At 38.7% G+C, this 23574-nt stretch overlaps 1 protein-coding gene across 6 annotated transcripts in view; it reads right to left on the minus strand.

The window, feature by feature from the left end:
• Nucleotides 1-4489: 4489 nt before the first annotated feature.
• The window catches only part of ANP32E (acidic nuclear phosphoprotein 32 family member E), a 42929-nt gene continuing 23844 nt past the window's right edge, over nucleotides 4490-23574 (minus strand). Inside the window, exons 1-7 of one of the 6 annotated variants that reach the window (XM_037168054.2) lie at nucleotides 19418-19801; nucleotides 16578-16727; nucleotides 15583-15705; nucleotides 13386-13551; nucleotides 12170-12336; nucleotides 7643-7709; nucleotides 4490-6740 (exon numbers count right to left, since the gene is read on the minus strand). In XM_037168054.2, coding sequence (XP_037023949.1) covers nucleotides 6670-6740; nucleotides 7643-7709; nucleotides 12170-12336; nucleotides 13386-13551; nucleotides 15583-15705; nucleotides 16578-16727; nucleotides 19418-19471 — 798 coding nt within the window. In that variant the 5' untranslated portion in view covers nucleotides 19472-19801 and the 3' untranslated portion in view covers nucleotides 4490-6669. Of the gene's footprint in view, nucleotides 6741-7642; nucleotides 7710-12169; nucleotides 12337-13385; nucleotides 13552-15582; nucleotides 15706-16577; nucleotides 16728-18174; nucleotides 18323-18803; nucleotides 18898-19417; nucleotides 19806-23574 lie in introns of those variants that run through there. The other 5 variants (XM_037168089.2, XM_037168071.2, XM_037168064.2 and 2 more) reach the window with 5 other exon arrangements.

Raw genomic sequence — 23574 nt, forward strand, 5'->3', positions numbered from 1 at the left:
AGTACCTGTGTGATGTGGTTGGTTTGCCCCAGAGCAGTATGGGAGAAAAAAAGGATCTAGAGAAACTCAATCTTAAGGCTGGAGTCCTTGACATGAAAAAGGAAATGGGGTAAAAGTAAAATGGATGAGGCTTAATTGTAGAGTTCTAATCCACACTGACAGCTGCAGCCTAGGAACCTTGGCAGTGGGGATACAAAAAAATAGTGCAAAAGGATAAAAGCCAAATATGTCAAAACAATAGAAAGGGCCCTGGCTCGTGTAGCCCAGCGGATTGAGCGCAGGCCTGCAAACCAAAGAATCACAATTTGAGTCCCAGTCGGTGCAAGTGCCTGAGTTGCAGGCCAGTTCCCAGCAGGGGATGCAGGAGAGGCAAACATGAATTGACATTTCTCGCCCTCTCTCCTTCCCTTCTCCTCTAAAGATAGATAAAATCTTTTTAAAAATAAAGAGGGAAATTTCCCACCACATATCCCAATAGAGAGAGCTTGGTTAAAAAAATAATAAGTCCCCTCACCTGAAAACCTATTCAGAAAGATTTCACTTATTTCATACAAATATAAATCCTCAATCCTGCAAAAATGAGTTCAAATGAGCTCATTCTTAACTCAGAATGTCAGAAAACCAGAGAAGGGAGTGTGTGCACAGCTAAAAGCACGTTGGACTTGCACGGGCTTCTCTGCGAGTTGCAGTGATGGTAACTGCTGCTTCGCTTGGAGACGCTAGTTTCCCTTGGTGCTGCTGTCATTGGTTAAGTTTCGTTGGTTCAACTGCTGTTGCTTCCATTACACTTACAGATTTTTGTACCAATCCCAATATTCCTCAGTCACAGCTGTTGATGTAAATGACGTTGAGCTCCACTGAGCCTGTTGCTGGTGCCTCCATGTCAAAAGAGAAGACTGAGAAAAAATGCCTCAAAGTGGAGAAACTTAGTATGGTCTCTGTGAGTTAATTCTGGATCTGTGGACTAAGTCTATTGAGGGAAAGTCACAGCTAAAGTGAAGAGCACAGATCATGGCGTTCTACAAGATGCTGCAGTCTGAGTATTTAACAGGAGAATCCGAGAAATAGGGAAGTATTTACATTGTCAAAGTAACTTTTTGAGTGGCCAGAATAGGTTGTTTTCACCAGCATTGGGTACCTATTTAGTGATCGGTGTCACTATTGACCAGTGATGTGGATGTGTCCATTTCATAAGTAACCAGGCCCAAATGATGCCTCAACAAAAATTTAAATTATTGGTAAACCCTTGTAAAATTTAAAGTTGTATCTCTTTTCTTATTCAGAATTGATATTATAGGATAACCCTACTACAAGGACTAACCACCAGAAAAGTACTCAGATTTGGATGAAATAAAAGTATTTCACAGTATGTAGTCTTTTTTATAGATTCTCCTGGAGATCAACTCATTTTGTAATATCCATTATGTGGTATAACCTGCTCCCCTTGAAGTTAGGGCTGTCCAATAAACTAGTAACACAAGTAGTGGCCTGGGGACAAATTACACAAGCCAGGTTCTCAAATCTTAGGCTGATTAATACATGAAAAAGGAACACAATAGAATGCTATTGTTAAGAACAGCTGCAGAATATGATTTATCCAGTCCCAGAAACAGCAGAGGGGAAATTTTCTGCAATTGGGAGAATAAATGTCCTATGTTCAAAAGCCTCTTTTTAAAATATAGAACAAGGAATAAGCAGTACTTAAGTATTTTTGAATTACAATCTCTCACAGAATTGCTTCATTATCTAACACCTCCACCAGCAACTTTAGTTCTACCATTTTCTTTAACCAAGAGGGAAAAGGCTTTGAATTTTTTTTCTCTGCTGAGAATAGGCTACTGGGTGGCAAGATAAAAAAGTAGGAAGCAAATGACAGTGCTTTCAAGACTTGAAGAGAAGATGCCCATGGTTATGGCGGTGAAAGTGGTGACAAGTGGTAAAACTTAAGATATATTTTTAGAGTTAAGCTGAGAGACCTTGCCAGTGAATTCATCGTGAGCTGTGAGAAGTTTATTTCTTTTTCAACATGTTAAGTTTGAGATGTCTATAGATATCCAAATGGAGATATGAAGTAGGCATGTGAGTATAGGTGTGTGCAAAAGTAGGTTTGCAGTTGTATGCAAAACACAGTTGACTCTTGTATTTATTATTGTATCATTTATATCACAACTGTAAACCTATTTTTGCCCACCCCTGTATATGAATCTGGCATGCAGGAGGAGGTCAGGTTGAAGATAAGATTTTAGGAGTTGTCAGTACATGAGCTTTATTGAAAATCACAGCATTGAATAAAGGAGCATCGACTGAGAAATGAAAAGGTCAAAGGACTGAATCTTGGAACATTCTAAAGAAATTTTGAGGGAGAAGATCCAGAAAAAAAAAATGCAGAGGAGGAACCAGTCGGTAGTACAAAACCAGGAGCCCATGAACCATTTTTTCTAAAAGGATTACTTACTAGAAGTTAAAGTAAGATAATGACTGAGCATTAACTGTTGGATTGGTAACATGTTGGTATTTGGCAATACTGTTTTAATTGCAGTGGTGGCAGTGAAATCTTTATTCTATTTTATTGATTATGCTGTTACAGTTGTTCCAGTTTTTCCCCCTTTGCCCCCCTTCACCCAACCTCCAACAATCTGCCCCCCTTAGTTCATGTCCATGGGTCATGCATGTAAGTTCTTTGGCTTCTCCATTTCCTCTACTGTTCTTAACATCTCCCTGTCTTTTTGTACCTACCAATTATGCTTCTTAATCCCTACACCTTTTCATCCATTCTCCCCCTCCCCTCTCCCAGCTGATAACCCTCCAGATGATCTTCATTTCTGTGATTCTGTTCCTGTTCTAGTAGTTTGCTTAGTTTTTTAGATTCAGTTACTGATAGATGTGTTTGTTGTCATTTTAATGATCATAGTTTTTATCTTTTTTCTTATATAAGTCCCTTTAACATTTCATATAATAAGGGCTTGGTGATGATGAACACCTTTAACTTGACTTTATCTAGGAAGCACTTTTCTGCCCTTCCATTCTAAATGATAGCTTTGCTGGATAGAGTAATCTTGGTTGTAGTTCCTTGCTTTTCATCACTTTGAATGCTTCTTGCCTTACTGTGGCAGATTTAAGGCAGTCTTCTTTCACCTGCCATCTTTAGTCAGGGCAAGAGTTCCCCATGACACAAGGACCTCTGGGTGGGTATCTGCTCCCTGCCTCTATACAAGCTCCCTGCTTATGTCACAACTCCTGATTTTTTTAAAGATGTAAACAAAAAAAAACCCTACTAATTCCAATAAACAATTTCTATAATTGAAATATACTTCAATATTTTCCATCTCTCAGGAAGCAGAGTTGCATAATTAAAATACCTGCTCAATATTAAACTATTAAAGCAATCACAAAAACATTACTTAACATTATACTTGTATCTTGATAAAATACATTCCAGAGTTGCCTACAAATGAAACATTTTAAAAGCCACTATCACTAGAAAACTAAGAGAACAGAAAAAAACATTGTTTGGTTCAGGTTTGATTTACTCAAGGTAAACATTGAAGAATTATTTATGTTTGTATTGAGATTACATAACAGTTCTGAATAAAGAGTTTGGACTCATTTTAGAAAACTACTGATGTATAATAAGTTTATCATCACTTTAGTTAGCTACAGATAATAGTTACTTCAACTGTAGGTAATAAAGTTATTACTTCAAACCAAAATACCAAAAGTAATGGCTGTTTGTAACTCCAAGAAGAAAATTAAGGAAATGGAGAATTTCCTCTACTTCTTGAAAAAAAAAATAAGGCAGATCATGAATTAAACTCTTAAATTGTAATGTCTCATATCACAACCCAGAATTAACTTTCAAGCTGTTTCTCAGTTTTGGGGTTTATTAAAAGATTTTATTTATCTATCTTTTGAGGGGAAGGGAAGGAGGGAGAAACATCAATGCATGGCTGCCTGTTGTGCATCCCCTGCTGGGGACTGGCCTGCAACTCAGGCATGTGCCGTGACTGGGAATCAAACTGCAATCCTTTAGTCCATAGGCCCGTGCTCAATCCACTGAGCTACACCAGCCAGGGCTGTTTCTCAGTTTTTTTTAAAAAAAAGATCTTTGCCCTATCTGGTGTAGGTCAGTGGATTGAGCACCAGCGGCAAACCAAAGTGTCGCTAGTTCGATTAGCACTCGGGGCACATGCCTGGGTTGCCAGCCAGGTTTCCAGTAGTGGGCCACAGAAGAGGAAACCACACATTGATGTCTCTCTCCCTCTTTCTCCCTCCCTTCCCCTCTCTAAAAATAAATAAACAAAAAATTCTTAAAAATCTTCAATGCCCCCAATGGTTGTGTCCAAAACTGAATGTCATACACTGAAATTAATCATTAATAATGAATCTCCAATTTGAAGCAATTCAGTTTCAAAAACTTTAACTTACGGCAGCAAGAGAAAAACGGGTCAGAAACAAACAAACAAAAAAAAGAATCAGTACACATTTTTTGTTTAACACTGTCATGGCTTTATTTAAAACACAGTTGCACAAAAGTATTAACTTCAAAGATTTTTAAGGAGAGTTTTGAGGAATTTAACACACTATATACATACTGCCATACAAAGAGCATTAAAATAGGACCCCAAACTTCTACAAAATATAAAACCCACCCTTACTTATTTGCATGAAAATATCACCCACAAAGCTAAATAGGTCTGCAAAAGTTATTTGGAGGCTCGTAAATGCTGTTTTCAAATCAAAGAAATCTAATTTTGATTGCACAATAAGATGATTGATAAGAAAGTGAATATATAGATTTAATTTTAAAAATAAGTATTTTGTAATCTGGCGTACTGTGTAATGAGAAATCTTCAGGACTAAAACAGAGCATTTCAATTGTTAAAAGAGTAAAATAATAGCTACTTGGATATTCGAATCCCCCCACTAAACTTACCCCAAGTTTTATTTCAATCAGTTGTGCAACTTTTTAAATTTATCCACAAATAACTAATTTGTGGATAAATTTTTACTTTAAAACTAATTTTTACTTTAAAACTGTCATACATTTTTTAACTAAAAAAAAAAGCAGTACTATACTAATTTAAATGTGTCCGAATATGAAAGTGTAACTTCAATTAATTTGCTGACCTAACTTAAAAAAACTTACAAATATTCAACACAAAGGGGGAGAAAATTTAGAGAGCCAAGATTAAAAAAGCAATAGCCTTGAACATGGAGCCTCCACAACAAAAAGAGAGATGTACCTGTCTACTGCTATTAGAATTAGTAGCCATGTAAGAAAACACACACTTGCACTTTTCCCAAATATTTTTCTACTTTTAATGGACATCCATTTGAAAACAAATCTTAATTTTCACATAAAGTTGCCAATATTTTTCCCACTGCCTAATATATTCCAATCAAATGCCATATCTGGTAATGCTTTAAAACTATAGAAAGAATAATTAAAAATAAAATAATTTTTATTCAGAAAAATTAGAAATACTTGCAGAGTGGTAGCTAAGTCCTTTGGGAAGCTAACTTAAAATTTTGGCTTGAATGTCTCATTAATTATCAACAGGCAGTTATTGTGACTTTTGAGGAACACTGTTGCTGCTTCCAAAAGCCCCTCCGCTTCTTTTCTTTCTTTACCCTACTACACAGTCTATACACCTTGTCAACCAAGAAAATTTCCAGTAAGCAGTCTGTTGCATAAAACTGCATTGACAATAATATTCATATCTTTGAAATAGTCAGTTCCACTTAGCTTGTTTAAAACTGAGACAGGTCTGAAAAGGTAGTTGAGGTATAAGACCAAAGGTTTTCCTGGATATTCATGTTTCCCAACCTTTTTTTTTTCTTTTGAGAAGAGGGAGAAGAGTGAAACAAGAAAGGAAGGTGATCATAAAAGAATTGCCAAAAGGAAAATGAAAAATGCACACTTAAAAACAAACAAAATAAACAACCATTAACATATCATGATCCTTGTTCAGCCTGAAGAACAAAGGGCTCACTACCTGCATGTCTCTGAACTTACTATAGCAATTTTTCCTTCAGAAATAAAATCATATTAGTCACCTGGCTTAAAAGGTTCCAGAAGCCTCCCCAAAAGCCGTAACTATATTGTTGGATAGAACCTTTACTATTCTGCTCCTCTTCCCAAGTTACTCACGTGACAAATGAGTACCCAAAAGCCCTTAGACAAAAAAAAAGTCATTGCCTTCAAACTAAAGATCTCTGGGTCACCCCTAAAAAGATAACGAACTTATTCAAAAGACTATTTTTATATCATATTCCAGCTGACTGTGATTTCAGTTAATTCATAAATAACTTTAAAACCTTATTAATGAAATGCGGCATCTATGCCTGTGTAAAAGCCATCATGTTTTAATTATGGGTTAAAAATGACTAATACAGTGAGCTTGTATTAGAAAAATTAAGATTCTAAATAAACTGCTAAGGAATTTCACAATGGTGTCGATGAAAATTCTTCTCTACATACAATATGATCATTAACAGACTAGTAAGTCTTATTTGGAATGATAAGGCAAAAATAGTAAAACCACACTTTTCCTATAAAAAGTTACACATTATCTTCTGCAGGGATAGCTATTATACATGAAGCAACAAGGAAGATATGATCACTCTATTGCACACCCAGGAATTTAGGAAATCTGGTCTTAGAATGATCTAGTCATCTTCCTCCTCTCCATCATCTTCAGCATCTCGTTTCCGCTTTTCCCCTCGAAGACCTTCTTCTTCTAAAAGAAGAATGAAACGAAAAGCATAAAGTGCTTAATTTTAGCAAACAAATATTTGTCAAGTTACAAAGTTTTAAATCTATCTTAGTGAAAAGTTAATGGCATAAGAAAATTAGAGGTTAAGTTTCCTCTCTGAATTTCTTTTCAATTTCAGTGTATTGAACAGACTTAATACATTAGAAATTCATAAATAATAACAACTTGCTATGCACCCTTGTGGCCAAATCATGAAGTACAGATCATGAACCTAAGGGCTTGATATTAATGGAATTATTAATGAATTTTTTAATTTATTTTGAAAGGCCTAGGTAAAGACTACCAGACAGCAAATCTAAAAAGCGTATTATTGAGTTCAACTGTTCTTCCCTTCTAGAGAAGGCTTCACATTGTCCAAATTGTAAGACCATAAACAAATAATAAATTGAGCTCAAATATCCATTATCTCCAATAAATGTTATAAGCTGTTTTTTAACTGGATTTAATGAATACTCCGAGAAAATTACTTTTAAAAAGGTTTTATACCTTTCAAGGCTACTCTTTGATATGTTGCCAAAATCAAAGAGATCAATAGTAATTTTGAATTATAGACTCATTCTTTAAAGTCCATGAATAGCTGTAACTTTAATTTTAAAATGTGTATTTTTTAATCCTCATCTAAGGATATGTTCATTGATATTAGAGACAGGAAGGGAGAGAGAAAGAGAGAAACATCAGTGTGAGAGAGAAACATTGATCAGTTGCTTCCTGTAAACACCCCAACCAGAGATGGAACCAGCAACCTAGGTATGTGCCCTGACCAGGAATTGAACCCACGACCTTTTGGTGTATGGGACTACACTCCAACCAACTGAGCCACCTGGCCAGGGCAATTTTAGACTATTTTTATGGCTAATATAACTCACCTTCTTCCTCTTCTTCCTCTTCTTCTTCTTCCCCTTCTTCAACATAGTCATCATCATCTTCTTCATCCTTGAAATTCAAATATTTGGTTTGAGAATAAATGAGCCACGACACAGATTTTTAGTTTGATAATAATACATTCCAACAACAGCAAAAAAAAACTATGGTTATTACGTGTTCTGATAACCTCTGTGTAACTTATATACACAATCTTTTTAAAAACCCAACTAAATCTAGTTTCTTTATGAAAACAAGTTGTTTTAGACCAGCATGTTCAAAACACTCCAACAATGGAAGTGTCCACTCTCCGTGCTGTTCAATCCAGTAACCACTAGCCGCACGTGACTACTGAGCATTTGAAATGTGACCAGTGCAAATAAGCTGAATTTACAATTTTATTGAATTTTAATTCATTTAAATGTCCAAATGTGCCCAGTGGCTACTATAATGGGAGGGAATCTTCTGTCTTTCAAAGACAGTGTCTTTGATTTTATACATTATGGTAGGAATTACCTGAATCCTGGCCCCAATACAGTTGTGTTGAATAAGTCAATTTCTCTGGACCTCAATTTTCCAATCAATAAAAGAAAGTATTTGTCTAAAAAAATCTGTAAGTTGCTTCTGCATCTAAAAATCTACATATCAAGACAGCAAATGTCGATTAAGATCACAATAAACTTGACCTATAACTCTTGTGGAATGAATTGTTCTATAGATAAGATTTAAACATAGCCTTGAAACATCAACACCATTTTTTGTACTTTAGCCAATTGGGATCCAAATCTCCTTCTACCATTTTCTCCTAACCCTCGCAAACCCTGCAAACCCTCTTGAATTACCACATTTTGATTATGAACATTATACTAATTAGTATATGCCAATTCCCTCAGAGCATGTGGGATGGTTTTTCCATTTTTAAAGATTACCCTGGTACAACTCCTAGTTTTTTTTTTTATTTTACTTATTTATCTTTAGAGGGGAAGGGAAGGGGAGAGAGAAATATCGATGTATGGTTGCCTCTAATGCATCCCCTTCTGGGAGCTGGCCTGCAACCCAGGCATGTGCCCTGACTGGGAATCAAACCGTGATCCTCTGGTTCACAGGCCCGCGCTCAACCCACTGAGCTACACCAGTCAGGGCTTCTTTTCCTAGTTTTTAGGCCTTGTCTTTTGCAGTCGGCTACTATTTCAATTTTACTCTGCTATGAATTCAGAAAATAGATCAACAAACTTATCAGAGGATTGAATATAAAGAGAAAATAGGTCTGGAATAACAGCTGAATACTGTCCTACAAAGAAAACGTCTTTTGTTACTTTTACTTTGGTTACTCAGAGACCTTTTATACTTACTGCCTTATTCTTAGCTATGTTCCAAATGGCTGAATTCTACTATATGTTGAAAAAAATGGAACCAATCTAGGGTCTCCCCTCCAATCCCATAAAAGTTTATTGCTCCTTAAAAAGACTTTAACTGGAAAATAGTTAGGGGAAACTTGGACAACCCAAGCTTTTCACAGTATCCACAGCCCCATTTGTGTCTAGAAATACTAAACGGAACCTAATTCTCCAGCATTTAGCTAACAGAAAAACTATAAAGCATTCCATACCAGAGCCACCAAGCTATAAGGAACAGAAGGCATACGGGTTAGCCAAGAGTAGGAAAAGGAACCTCAATAAAAACCAGGAGAATTCCTAGCCTTAAACTAAAGACAAAAAATCAAAGAAAGGAAGAGAAGCGGGTAGAGAAGAGAGTGGAAAGGAGGGCAGGAGAAAGACAGAGAAGAAACATTTTAAACACCTTAAATCTGCAAGGAATGATAAATGAGTATACTTAAATATCATTTCTCAAAAAAGGAAGGGTTGTCAGGAACATGTATAAAGGACACACGGACAAAGCCCAAGAAGGGAAGGATTGAGGGAGGGAGGAGGGATGGCTGGTGTGGGGGGAAAATGGGGACAACTGTACTTGAACAACAATTTAAAAAAAGTGAGAGAGAGATGGCCTAAAAAAAGAACAACAAAAACTTGAAATACTAATCACATTAATTCCTTGATGATTTAGAAAAGCCCAAGTCTCAAAAGCTAATTACTTCTGTAGATTTTGTTTTAAATACAATATGATTAAATTAATTGATTCATGTTTTTAAGCCCTTTTTTTTCAATATCGTCTATTAGACTACCAGAAACTTGCTATGTAAAGACCCTGATCGCTTCCTAATTAATGGAAAGTAAAATGCTTCCTCATTTGTACTCCTAAAGCCACCTTCCCCATTTTTGATGCAATATACTACACCTATGTGAAGTCCTTCTTTATGCATATTAATTCCTTACCTCTGAAGAGCAGGTGAAATAAAAATAAGACTCAAACAAAGAGTAGCTAATCAAATGCCATTTCTATTTCTTTTTAAATTTAATAGTCTCTGACGCTTCCCAAGGCTCTCAGTTTCTAAAAACAAAACTTCATTTTAAACATCCAAATTATCTCATCATAATTGAAAACTTCTGGTCTCTCCTACCAACACACTACATTGACTTAATGTTGTATGTATAATGTTAAAGATTTTTGCTCTATACTTGATCGTGTCATTTTAATTTTTTTTTTATTTTTTTAAAGATTTTATTTCTTTATCTCTAGAGGGGAAGGGAAGGAGAGAGGGAGAGAAACATCAATGAATGGTTGTTGCCTCTCCTGGGTCCCCTATTGGGAGCTGGCCTGCAACCCAGGTATGTGCCCTGACTGGGAATCGAACCACGATTATCTGGTTTGCAGGCCTACGCTCAATACACTGAGCTACAACAGCCAGGGCTTGACCATGTCATTTTTAGTTATATTTCCCAATATTCCATAAACATCTGCAATTAGTTGAAGGTCATTTTTAAATTACTTAATACTATATAGACTTAAAAAGAATTGTTGGCAGAGAAAATAAAGAACTGAAGACAAAAACAATTGGTTCATTATTTTACTAATTAAAACTTGGAAAAATACTCAAGTTGTATGCTAATATAAATTGAATAGGCTACCCTTCTCTATGAATAGGACTTAGAAGTTCTATTCTTCAAGACTATATAGCTCCTAACTCACTAAGGCTCCAAACAAGTTTGAGTTCTATCTTTTCCCACACTAGTTTTATATATAAAATGGTATCAGAGAAAAATGATCATTAATCAGTGATATCATCTACCTAACCAGTGTAAAAGTCATTAGGAAAACAAATGAGAATACTAACAATTTCTAATCTGAGTAAGCTACTATTTTTAAAGTCACAATTTACTTTAAATTATAAATTATGCAAACAAAACTTGATAATTTAACATTAGGAGAAAATATTTAAACTCCCAAAAGTTGAAAGATCATTTGTTCAAGTCAACTGATGATTCCTGTGAGCCCACTACGTCCCAGTCGACACACTGGGTGCTGAGACACATAGATGAATGGCCCTCCCTCCCCTTAAGGTTCTCACCACCTAGCAGAAAGTGGCCAAATAAACAAGTTTTTACAAAAGTGTCTACGGGTATTGGAAGCCTATCAAGGTTCAAAGGTAACAGCGAAAAGAGTGATTATCTATGAAAAATTATAAAAAGCTTCAATAATAAGGCAACTCCAGAGCTGAGTTTTTAAAGAGTTCAGGAGGCATGATTTGTATGTAAGTTATACAAGTATAGACACATATAAAATTTCAAGGACTTGTACGTAAAATCAGTGCACTTAATATGCTTCACTATATTTATGTTTGCCTCGTAAAAAAAGAAAGTTCATCAGAGGGCATGGGTACAAAGTCATTTCAGGTAAACAATGTATTGTTTTCTCTCTCTACTAATAGAATACTCACATTATATACAGACAGAAAGGCAAGAAATAGCTTCACGTGACAATTTAATTTGGTATTGAGGGAGATACAGCCAGAGAAGGAAGCAGGGGCTAGATAATGAAGGGCCCTGCGTATCTTGGTAGCAACAGGGCAAAACGTGAAAGGGTTTCAAGCAGGCCAGTGATAGGATCACATTCGAATGGACACTACACGGCCAAACACCACGAAGGATACACCTTAGTGGTGAAGCTATATTCAGAGAGGGCATTTAGAAAGCTACAACAAAGACATAAGCAAGAAATAATTAGGGGAAAGAAAAGTCTTCCTGAGTATCTATGAATATGCTGGCAACTAGATACTTCATACATATTAATTTTGTTAAGTCCTTAAAACAATCCTATGAGGTAGGTATAATCTAGGTTTTCTCAATGCAGAAGCTGAGGGTCAGAAACATTTGTAAAATGTTTCCACCATGCCTCTGATAGCAGAATGGATTTCGCCAGAGATGGTATCGCCAGAGACACCTGGGCGGTACAATCAACAGGTGTTTGTGATTATGCGAAGATAGTCTGAACTGGGGAAAAAATGACAGGCAGACAGACACATGCAGCCCACAAGTTATAAATAAATTCAGATTTTTACACACCTTACTTTGTATAGCACTTAGCCCTATTCTTAAATAATTGATTTTCACTGCATGAAAGAAGGGTCTGTTCACCTGAATTTCTTCTCTCATTAAGTATGAGAGACCCACTTCCTCTTCTCCCTCTCCCAGTTCTGAGCCTGCTTCATCTTCATCCTCTTCCTCCTCTTCTTCTTCCTCCTCTTCCCCATATCCCTCAGTTGGACCAGCTTCATCTTCCTCTTCATCATCTTCATCTCCATCTTTAAAAGGATTTTCAGAGATGAACAAATGACTGGGCAAATGCTTCTTGATAATAATAATGATCTTTTAAACCGTTGCCCCAATCACTTCAAACTCTTAAGCCAAAGATGAAAAGTATCTCAGGGTGATTTTATTTTTAAAAATGTCCCTTTTATAACATCCATATTTACTACTTGAGAAATATGGTCTCTAAGTGCTAAAAATTTTTCAATGTAAAGATTTTCTTCAAAACATTACATGTACTTTGTGGACACTTCAAAACCTGCTTGTCTATCATTCTATCATTTTATTACATTGTTTATCTATCAAATCCTTTTCAAATAATAGTAACAAAACATGCCATTACTAATAACAGCTATTTTGTCATCTTATCTATTACTCACCCATTTATCCAAAAATATACATTCATCACCTAATTCTAGAACACTTCCATCACCCCCAAAGAAACCCCAAATCCGTTAGCAATCACTCACCATTCTCCTCCCCCACTGCCCTGGCAACCACTAATCCACTTTGTGTCTCTATGAATTTGCCTATTCTGGACATTTCAACATGAATGTGTCTGGTTTCTTTAACTTAGTAAAATGTTTTCAAGGTTCACTCAGGTATCAGTACTTCATTCATTTTTATGGCTGCATATTATTTCACTGTATAGATATATCACATTTTGTTTTTCCATTTATCAATTGATGGAATGGGTTGTTTGTACTTTTTGTGGCTATTACAGATAAAACTGTGATGAATAGGACTTTTAAAAAAATACTGTTTTAAAAGTTGCAAAAAACTTAATAAATAAACATACATTGCCACTTTTACTGGGTGATTTATACAGATATAAAATTTCACAGAGCCTGATATTACAATCATTAAACTCCCTGAAAGCTATCAGAAATCTAAAAGAAGAAATACAGGACTAGGGCTCTGGGTTTTTAAATGTTTCTTGTCTTACTAACAGCTTTCCTTTTCTCCACCTAAATGTCCAATGTAACTTGCATGACTAGAGTGAGGTTCTAATTGCAACACATTTATGAATATTACAAATGGTTACCTTCATCATCCTCTGCTCCCGAGTCTGGTGCTTCGTTATCCTCCTGATCAAATCCATCTAAGTAGGTGATATGCTGCAGCATTTCAAAAACATTCTCTCTATAATCTTCCAGGGTGGTGATCTCACAGTTAAACAAGTCAAGACTTTTCAAATTTTTAAGATTTTGCTGGCAAAGTAAAAAGTTAAAACATATTCAAGATTGAAAATATCATGTTATTTCTTTTCAATTCATAAACCAGAAAATATATACTTGAGATCAAGAGAATGGTTTTTGGATCTTTAGAATTTTATGATGAAAGGTTATTACATCAAGCACAGCCAATTCTCTTAATGAGGCCCTGGCATGACACACAAACTCTGCAGAAGCAGGGACTTTGCTGCAGTTCACTGCTGTGTCGCTGGCACCTGGCTCGGTGCCTTACTTATAGTAGGCACCCAGTATACTTTGTTGACAGAATCCATGCATAAATAAGAAATAACAAGAACATGTTTACTTTAAATCCACAGTCAGACTCACTGTCAACAGTTTCAACCTCTTCACAAGCTTTTCAAAAAATCAAGCAACAATTTTCAGAGCTGTACTTCATCCATGTCCTTTTCCTTTCCTCATAGCAGGACACAAATGAGCAATTAATGAAATAACTCAAAAAATCATCAAGAAGCCCCTGGCCGGCTGGCTCAGTTGATTAGAGTGTTCTCCCATGCACCAAAAGGTTGTGGGTTCGATCCCCAGTCAGAGCATGTAAGGGTAAGGATTTTAAAACAAAAGTCACCAAGAAGGAAGGAAATGGAATAGAATTTAAGAAAATAATAGAAGTTTTCAGACCAGGTATTCACCTCCTGAGGTTGATAATAAAATAAATTTCTTGCCATTTAAAAAATTTATCTGAATGTTTTACTCCAAAGGAAAAGAAAGCCTTAGCTACCTGGATCAGTGATTTTCAAACACTGTGCTGCAAGAATTTTTAAAACATGCAACACCTGACTACTATCAGGGACACTGACCTCTTTTCCCCTATAACTGTCAACTAAAAAAATGACAACAGCCAACACAATAGCCATCCTGTATGAGTGCCTTGTCTTGAACTATAAATATATAGGTCATATAATAAACTTGCATCTTATTAGTTATGTTGCGTAATAAGCTTGCATCTGATTGGTTAATTCTTCGCACCAGAAATCCTTATATGCAAGTGTAAGCACCTGATTTTTCTAAAAAGTCACTTGGAGCAAAACAACAGGTAATTACTAGTATTTTTTGGCAAATCAATCAAAATTATACTTATTATTTTGTCAGATCATCAAAAAGTATCTCTTTTGGTATGCAGCAGAATTTTAGTAACTAGTTTATATATATATATATATATGTATATATATATGTGTCATGATATGAAAACAGTTGAAAATCACTGGTCTAGATCACAATACAAGAAATTCAGAAGTTTCAAAACAGTGAAATACATAGGATAACCTTTCCTCTGATATTATATTTGTCTAAATATATAGGCAAATATTTATCAATAATTTTCACAATAAGCAGAGATAAAAATTTCTGGTATGTATGAATTTCCACTTTTATTCTGACAAATAGTATCAGTGAAAATTGTTATTCAAAGTACTACGAATATAAAATGTACCTTTTTAGTACTTAGAAACCATCTGAAATTTTTCAGTGTTTCAAATAGTCTTCCAATATCAGTGTCTCGTTTGAGAGAAACTGATTAAATCAAAAGGTGTACCTTCCTATCTCCTTTTACTTTTTCCCTTCCAGTTCGGTATCCCTCATATGCCTTATAATCTCCCTATTTATATTCTTGTATCTTACAAGAATATGTTTAGATGAACAAAAATATGTGACAATAACTGAGCGGTATTTTTTTTTACTGCCAAAACACACACACACACACACACACACACACACACAGTTCTGACTGGTGTGGCACAGTGGGTTGAGCATCGGCCTGTGAACCAAAAGGCTGATGGTTCGATTCCAGTTCAGGGCGCATGGCTGGTTGTGGGCCAGGTCCCCAGCTGGGGGTATGCCAGAGGCAATCGATTAATGTTTCCCTCTCTTTCTTCCTCCCTTCCCCCTCTCTCCAAAATAAATTAATAAAATCTTTTGAAAAATATGTATATATATGCAAATCCCAGAAAATACAACCAAAATAAGCAAGCCCAGATAAGCCTTTCCACTTACCAGAGCTTCTAGTGCACTGATATCTTTGATTTTGTTTCCGCTCAGATTGAGGTAGGTAAGATTAGGACATTTCTCTGCCAGGACTTCCAAGCCTCCAGAAATTCTATTGTTACTAAGTTCCAACTATATTCAACAGGGGAGAAAAACAAGGAATGGTGAGAACAAAAATCAAAGATCTTTAAAATATATCAATTTGAAGGCAAAAAAATTTGTCATTGTCTCTGGCTTCAAGACTGTCACGAGTGATTAATTTCCAAGTTCCACCTTCAACTACCAAACAGTATATTAGAACTGATGGATGATCGACTTACAATGGAGTTACATCCAGATAAACCCACCACTGTAAGGTGAAAATATCTCAAGACAAAAATGCACTTAATACACCTAACCTAGCAAACGTCACTGCCTAGTCTAGCCTATCACATACTCAGAACACTTGCATTAGCCTACCACTGGGTAAAATCACCTAACATGAGTAATAAATACACTGTAGAACAGCAGCTGTTTACCCCCATGATCTCGGTCAGCACTGGGAACTACGGCTCATTGCCACTGATAGTACTGTATCGCCAATTACTGGCCCAGATCAAAATTCAAACTTTGTAGTGCAGTTTCTACTGAATGCATATTTCTTTCATACCATCATAAAGTCAAAAAGTTGACAGTCAAACCACTGTAAGCTGGGGACTGTCTGTATAATGACTCCTAATGTAGTTTGGTTCCAGTTGTTTAATAGTTAGATTTTTTTGTTTCAGAGAAAAACATTTGGTAGATGTTAGGTTAAAACTCATGCTATAAAATGATTTAATTATTAAATTTAAATTTCTCAAAACAATATTAGAGCTGATTCCAAAATCCTACATAGTCCTTTTGCTTACCTCTAGAAACTCAGAACTCTCTAATTAAAAGGCACAATGGTCATCCCATTTGGCCAAAAACTAGAAATAGCTGTTTGCAGTCAAATCATGATGCTCTTAAGCCAAATGTCAACTTACCTTTCGAAGTTTACTTAAGTTGGGAAGCCTGGCCAGTGAACTTAGCTCCACATTAACCATACTCAGAAACTCTAGTTTTTTAAAAGTATCATTCAGGCCTTCAATTTCCCCATTGACACAATGGCAATTATCAAGGACTAACTGTGTCACCTGTAAGAGAGAATGAGAATGATTCTTTAGTTTAGGGTCTTTTTAGCAAAAGACCTGGGGTCCTGACACTCTGGAAATGTGAATATTAAATTCACCAACTAACCTTTTAAATTTAAGCTTGGACTACGAAATTTAATGCCTGCTTCAAATCACTAATACATTTAAAAAACTGTCATAAAGGTCCCATGTGAAACTTGTTTCTGACTCTGATGAGAATTCTCAACATCAGGCCATATATTTATGTAGTGAGGGAACACCGAGAATCCTGGGAAAGGATGCAAGTGAGCTGCTCTAAAACAGTAAAGAAAGGAAGCTGTTTTATTCAGTTTTCCCATTTAAACCCCCTTATCTTTGGTCAATAAATGCCACGATAACTCAAAAGTACCTTGTTAACCTCCACAAAGAAATGTTAGAAAGCTCCTTCTGAGACAGCCCAGCTTTCGGATGTTGTTTGTTTCTAATATCAAGGCCAAACAATATCATCCAGTACAATACATCCTTGACAAAATGTTATTTCTCCCTGCCATTTTGGTAGCATTTTGGGGACCTTCTCCCCCTTCTTGGGATGGGGTGGGTGGTGGCTGGATCCTCTATTAGGTCAGATTTGTAGAACAAAGTTTTCTCATGTGGACCTAAATGGACTTAATCATAGGGGGGAAGCAAGCTGCCATGACTGTCTATTGCCAGTATGTTTGAAGTATTTTGAGAGCTAAAAAATTAGCAACAATGAATGCCACCTTCTCTATTTGAAAATGACTTCTATGTAATTATGTCAGTGGGCAGAAAAGGCATCATGATCTGTTTAGAGATGAGGAGGCCACAAACCAGAGGGTGAGAACGACTTGCCCGGTGTCACACAGCACGTGGTAGAGCTAAGCCTCCACTCTAAGTGTTCTGACTCCTAGTCTAGCTGAGCAGAGGAGAGGGCCACTAGATTTAATGTCAGAAAACCAGTTCTCCCACTCGACTAAATAACTGCACGGTCCTGAGACTCCACCATTAACCCACCTTACCAGTTTGTCTGAAGGAGTAAAGTAAATAGCAAAGAGGAAAAGTCCTTTGTAAACTGTAAAATACTATGCAAATACAAGAGACCGTTATTACACCATAGAGGAGGATGGAGACACTGCAAAAAGGCAACATCCGGCACTTGCCAAAACTGGAAAGGAAATTACTACGATAGAGTAAGTAAAAGAAAGGGGGGGGCGGTAAATCCACTTTTTCATCCCGAGACAGAAAAAACATTCTTAAGATGTGCATCTGAGTGCTTTGTAAATTTGATTTTTTTTTCTGAATCCCCTAAAGAGCAAGTTCTAGAAAACTTCCAGTTCTCTCTAATAGTGGTTGTTTCCTACCCCCTGCCACCTGCCAATTTCAGGGAAACAAACTTTTTTTTTTAAAGTACGTAAGATCTTGGGTTCCCACTCCGCACGCTGCCCCCAGAGACCCGACTCATCCTTTATGCTGGTATACACAGGCATCGCCTCCACCTCTGCTGAAAAAATATCCCTTATATCCCAATTCTTGGATTTATCTCAGAGGCTGTAGTTGGCAAGACTCGAGACGCTTTCCTCTGCGATCAGAAGTGTGAGGTTCCTCGCTGGTCGCGGCGGGCTCTGGCGACCTACAGCTCCGCCAGACGGGAAACCCCACTAGGGGCGGGGACTCTACGCAAAAAAGGGGTCGCCCCCTATCTCGCGTTACCCTGGTGCCTCCGCCAGGGACTAGAAGAGCTGGGTGAAGCCGAGGAAGCACCATCGGAAAGGAGGCGGAAACGTCTCACGTCTGACCCCCCCCAAAAGTTGACCGCAAAGCTGCCTCGTGGCCCCTCCCAACCCCGTCTCTTTAACTAAGGCGACAGCAGCGAGCGCACATCATTTAGTTTCGCCGAACCCATCTTTAAAGCACAAACCCCCTACGACCCATTTGTTGAGTTTCCTGAAACTGCCTCCGGGGATCAAATTCAGAGTTGCGGCCACCACAACAAGACACGACGAATATCGTTACACCGCCGGGGGATTACTCCTCTAGTCCCCTCTCCGCCTCCGATTACAACGACGAATCCCCAAAACCTACCCGCGGCCGGAGGGCCAGCCGCTGACCCAGATTCCGCCTGCCGCGGTGGGCGCGCGCCGCTTCCTCGGGCGAGTGGGCGCCGCGGGCAGCGGGTAGTCCCCGGCTGCGCAAGCGACCCCAGCCCGGGCCCGGCGCTACGACCTCGGACGCCCAGGGGCCTTGAGGCCAGAGGCACCCCCCACTCCAAGAAAAAAGAGTTGGCAGCACTGAAGAAAAGTTGGACTAACTTCTCAGGCAACGATGGCTGCGGCAGGGTCGAATGGGACTGGGGGGGTCGCGCCCACGCCGCCCGCCTATAGGAGGAGGAACTCCGGGAGCCGAGCGGCCCCAACACCCTGCTTCCCGCCCCCACAAGGCCAGGACGCCCGACTGGAAGAAAGGAGAAAGGGAATTAGCCCCCATGCACAAACAAAACCCCCCCCCCAGAAACTTAAACCCTTCGCCATCTTAAGTAAAAGATCTTAATGATTTAAAACTTCAAATTAAATATTCCCCCCCAATCTCAAGTGGGGGTTAATTCATTACCCTTCCCCACACACCCACCGAGGCCCCCCGAAACACGATCCTCCGAATACTGGGCTGACGGCAAAGGGGAGGGGGCTGAGTCATCTCACCTCCTCCGGGGCTCTGTTTCTTAACTCCAGGTTAATCCTCTTCTTCATCTCCATGTCCTCCTGCTCTTCTGCTACTACTCTGCTCGGTTATCCTGTCCTGCCTTTTCCACTACCCCCAGCCCTCAAATTGTAAAAGATTCGGAAATGAATGAAAAGAAACGCAAATATAAACGCCCACCACCACCACCAGATAGGTGTGAGAAAGAAAGAAAAGAACAGCAAATGGAGTCCAAGGAGTTGGGACTCAGCTGCCAACACCTTCTTGTCCACACACTCCGCACGCACTCACATGCACACACACACACATACACACCCGCAGTTCCTTCCCCTTCAATGGCTGCTGAGAGACTGAGCCTCCATGACACGGCACTGCCAACCCCCTGTTCTACACTCCACCCACCTCCCAAATATATTGGCTACTTCTTTAACATCGCAATATTCTATTGGGCTGCACAAATGTCTATCAGCCTTGAGGGCGGGCCCGAACCAGAAATGCTGTGTCTATTAGCTACGACCAAGCGCGCAGTTAACTCCGATAGGTCCAGAACAGTGTTCGTCCCGGTGAAATTATTTTGAATCCCAGTAGCCCCCCTACTTTTCTTTGTGTGGTTGGCGCGCTTTCCCTAGGTTCTCGGGCGGTTTTGATACCTGTAGGGTTTGTTCAGGGTTTTTTTTTTTTCTTTCTTTACGTTTTTAGTGTTAAAGAGAGAAAGAAAACATCCTTCTTACGTGCCCAAGTTGCGAGACTTGGCAATTCAAGACACGGCAACCGACTCCTGGCGGTTTTAAAGCACAGCTCCTGGCTCTGCAGGCAAGGTGCACGGCAACATGCACATCACATGAAAAGCGAGACTTCGTGGCACTGCCCTGCCAGGGTCAGACTTTGATGCAGAACCAGAGCCAGGATAAAGATGGTATTTTAACTTCCGCCATGAAGGACTGACCAGTTTTGAAAGCAGCTGGGTGAAGGATGTAAGTTAGACACCTTTAAATTAAACTGCCCTGCAGGAATTGTTACTAAGATAGTTGTTGCTGTAATAAACACTAAGGCCTTGTAGGAAAGACAATGCTGGCCGAATGAAAACCAGACATTTAATTCACAAGGAAACGGTACTGCCATCCTTCTTTTGTTTGATTTCCTTTTGGTTTGATTTCCATGGAAATCGGCAGGTAAAAATGTGCTTTTGAAAGTCCGTCCTTGCGGGATAGAAAAGATCAGGATAAGAATTTCTTGAAACTTGTCCCGAGAGTCTAATTTTTCTTAGTTCTTACTTAAATTCTATCCTTTTCATTCCCCCACACAATTCTCAAGATAAATACCCAAAGAAATTGAGTATGGTTTAGGGAAGAAAGGGGTGAATTAGTCCAACCTCTCTCAGAGTTAAGTTTGTTATTTTAAGGTATCAGGTTCAAGAACTGAGGTTTCCCAACAGAGCTTCATCACTCTACCATCCCACCGCCTTCTCCCACACAGAGACGCAACTTTCAACTAGGGTTACATTTAAAATGGAAATATTTGGTATTTGGCATGTTAACTACTTTAAAGAAAAACAAAATGACGATTGTCTTTTCCTTGCTAAGTGTTTCCTTTGAATTCCCCGAAAGGGAAATTTGGAAAGATGAAAACAGGCAGAGAGGGAGAGCTTTTCATATAAAATGACATCTGGGGGGGGGGGGGACTTAGATTTAGTTAAGTTTGTTTATTTGCTTATTTTAATCAGGCTAAAGGAAGCCAGGATGATATGAAAACTGAACCAAAATGGACTGAGGAACAGTTCAAGGAAGAGTTAAAAACTAAGGGAAGGGGGAAAAAGGGTTAAAAAGAAACCAGAAAGCACATTTTAGTACCAGTTTGGGAAGAAGTCCTATGTTCAGATCCCAGCAGCTACTGCAGAGACTGGTACTCTGGATTGGAATCCCAAAGAGAATTCAGGAAGAGTTCAGGTTCAGGAGTCATCCACATGTGAGTGATACCTGAACACACAAAACAGAAACAAACTCACAGACACAGATGACTGAGTGATGGCTGACTGAGGGAAAGGGGTTTGGGAGACTAGGTGGAAAAGGTGAAAGGATTAAGAAGTACAAATCGGCAGTTACAAAATAGTCCTGGGGTGTAAAGTACAGCATAGGGAATATAGTCAATAATATTGCAACCACTGTGTATGGTGTCAGGTGGGTACTGGAAACATTGGGGAAACATTTTGTAAAGTGTGATTATCTAACCACTATGCTATACAGCTGAAACTAATACAATATAACATTGAATGTAAACTGTAATTGAAAAAATAGAATTTAAATTTAAAACTGTACACCATAGTCAGCATAGACAGGAATCCACCAAACAAAGTGGATTTTTTTGCCCCATATCCATCGTCCCCACCCGCTTATCATCTTTTATTGGCATTACTTCAATACCTTGAAACTTACCTCTTTCCAGTCTTACTCAAGAAGCCAAGATAAATAAGATGCTGGGGGAGAAAAGATTTCCCATAGGGCTGGTGAAGAGAAAGAAAGATGCTTGTAAAGAAGTTGGATGAAGAAGAACATTACCAGGCTGCTAGTAGATGGGTATATGGAGCTAAATGGATGAAAGAATGAAATGTGATCAGGAGAAAAGCCAAGCTCATGGACTAGAACATGTTTTAAGCTGAAGTAATGAGACAGGGTTTAAATGGCAGAGTGGCGAGTGAGGGTAAGTAATCAGGAGGTGGATGAAAGCAAAGGAGCAAGGAGTAGACTGAGTAAGAGGGTGATTCAAAATATGCCCTTTAATCCAACAATAAGATATGATATTACTTAACTCCTCATGTCTTCAATGTTCAAAAAACTAAACTCATCATCTGTGCTGAACATCTTCTGTCGCTCCTTCGGATCCACTCTTTACCCTCCTCCATCCTGCTCTGTGCTTTAAAACGTCTGGAGTTTGGTCTGTGGGCGATTAGGATTCCACAGAAGAGTGAGGTCGGAGTATTCATTTCCCTTCCTCAAGGCCAGGTCGTTACAGGAGGGCCTCTGCAGAAAGCCACAGATCTCTGAGGGCTGCGATGAACGATGAACGCTGCAATGCACCTCCCCAGTTTTCCTTCGGCAATAAGGGCCTATTCCCCCAGTGCTGAAATTACTACTGGAAGATGAGCTTCAGTTGTGAGCCCTGAAGAAAACTTGCCTTGCCCAAAGTTATACTTCCTTCAATGCCCCAGCCAGCACTTTGCCCTGACCTAGACAAACTGAAGGGTCATTCGTCCCAGCTCCAGAGCACCCCTGCACTGCCATTCAGTTTGTCCCAGTGCTTAATCCTGCTCCCTTCTCCTTCCACAGATATTGAGACCAATATCATTCCCTAATAAATGTTCTGAATGCTATTTCCATCTCAGAATCTGCTTCCTGGGGAAGCTAACATGAGACGACAGCCTTCTCCAAGTACCCACCCTCTGAGGAAGCCCAAATTAACCTATAGGAGAGATCATGTGGAGAAACCTTGAGCCTACATGAAGAAGGTGAGAGGCACCCACCCAGCCCCCAGCTTCTCCAGCCCCCAACTTTTCCAGTTCCAGCCACTGTCTGATTGTAAGCACTTAAGAAATCCTGAGTCAGAACCACCCAGCTGAGCCCTTCTCAAACTCCTGTTCCACAGAAACCATAGATAATAAAATGATCATAATCACTTTAAGCTTCTCAATTTAGAAGCATTAGTAACTGAAACACATTTTTCTGACTGATCCTCAATGTCCTCTTGCTCTGTATAGGGGATAATCATTCTGCTCTTTCCCTTATTCCCTTAAGGTTGAATTTCCCTTCAACCTTAGCCAAAAGGATTTTACCTTCTATGATTTTCTTAGGACCTAATAAATGTTCTATTTATCCAGCATTTATTCCATTTTGTCTTGCTACATCTCCTATATGTCATGTGGTTCTGGTGCTCCCGACGGCATTGGAATTTTCTGGAGAGAAACCACGCCAGCAACGTGGCTTTCTCTGGCGCCACTCACAGGATCTGGCAGTGTTGAGCACACAGTGTACACTCAAGACATGTTTAGCAATTGATTAGGTCTCAAATAACTCTCAGGTGGCACTTTAAATTCATACTCCCATTAGGAAATAGTTTGGTTGATGCCTTCTTGTGGAACAGATGACAGAGTAGGAGCAAAGGGTAA

Source organism: Artibeus jamaicensis, unplaced genomic scaffold, assembly GCF_021234435.1.
Source record: "Artibeus jamaicensis isolate MK-2021 breed Jamaican fruit bat unplaced genomic scaffold, CSHL_Jam_final contig_1715, whole genome shotgun sequence".
Classification (NCBI taxonomy): domain Eukaryota; kingdom Metazoa; phylum Chordata; class Mammalia; order Chiroptera; family Phyllostomidae; genus Artibeus; species Artibeus jamaicensis.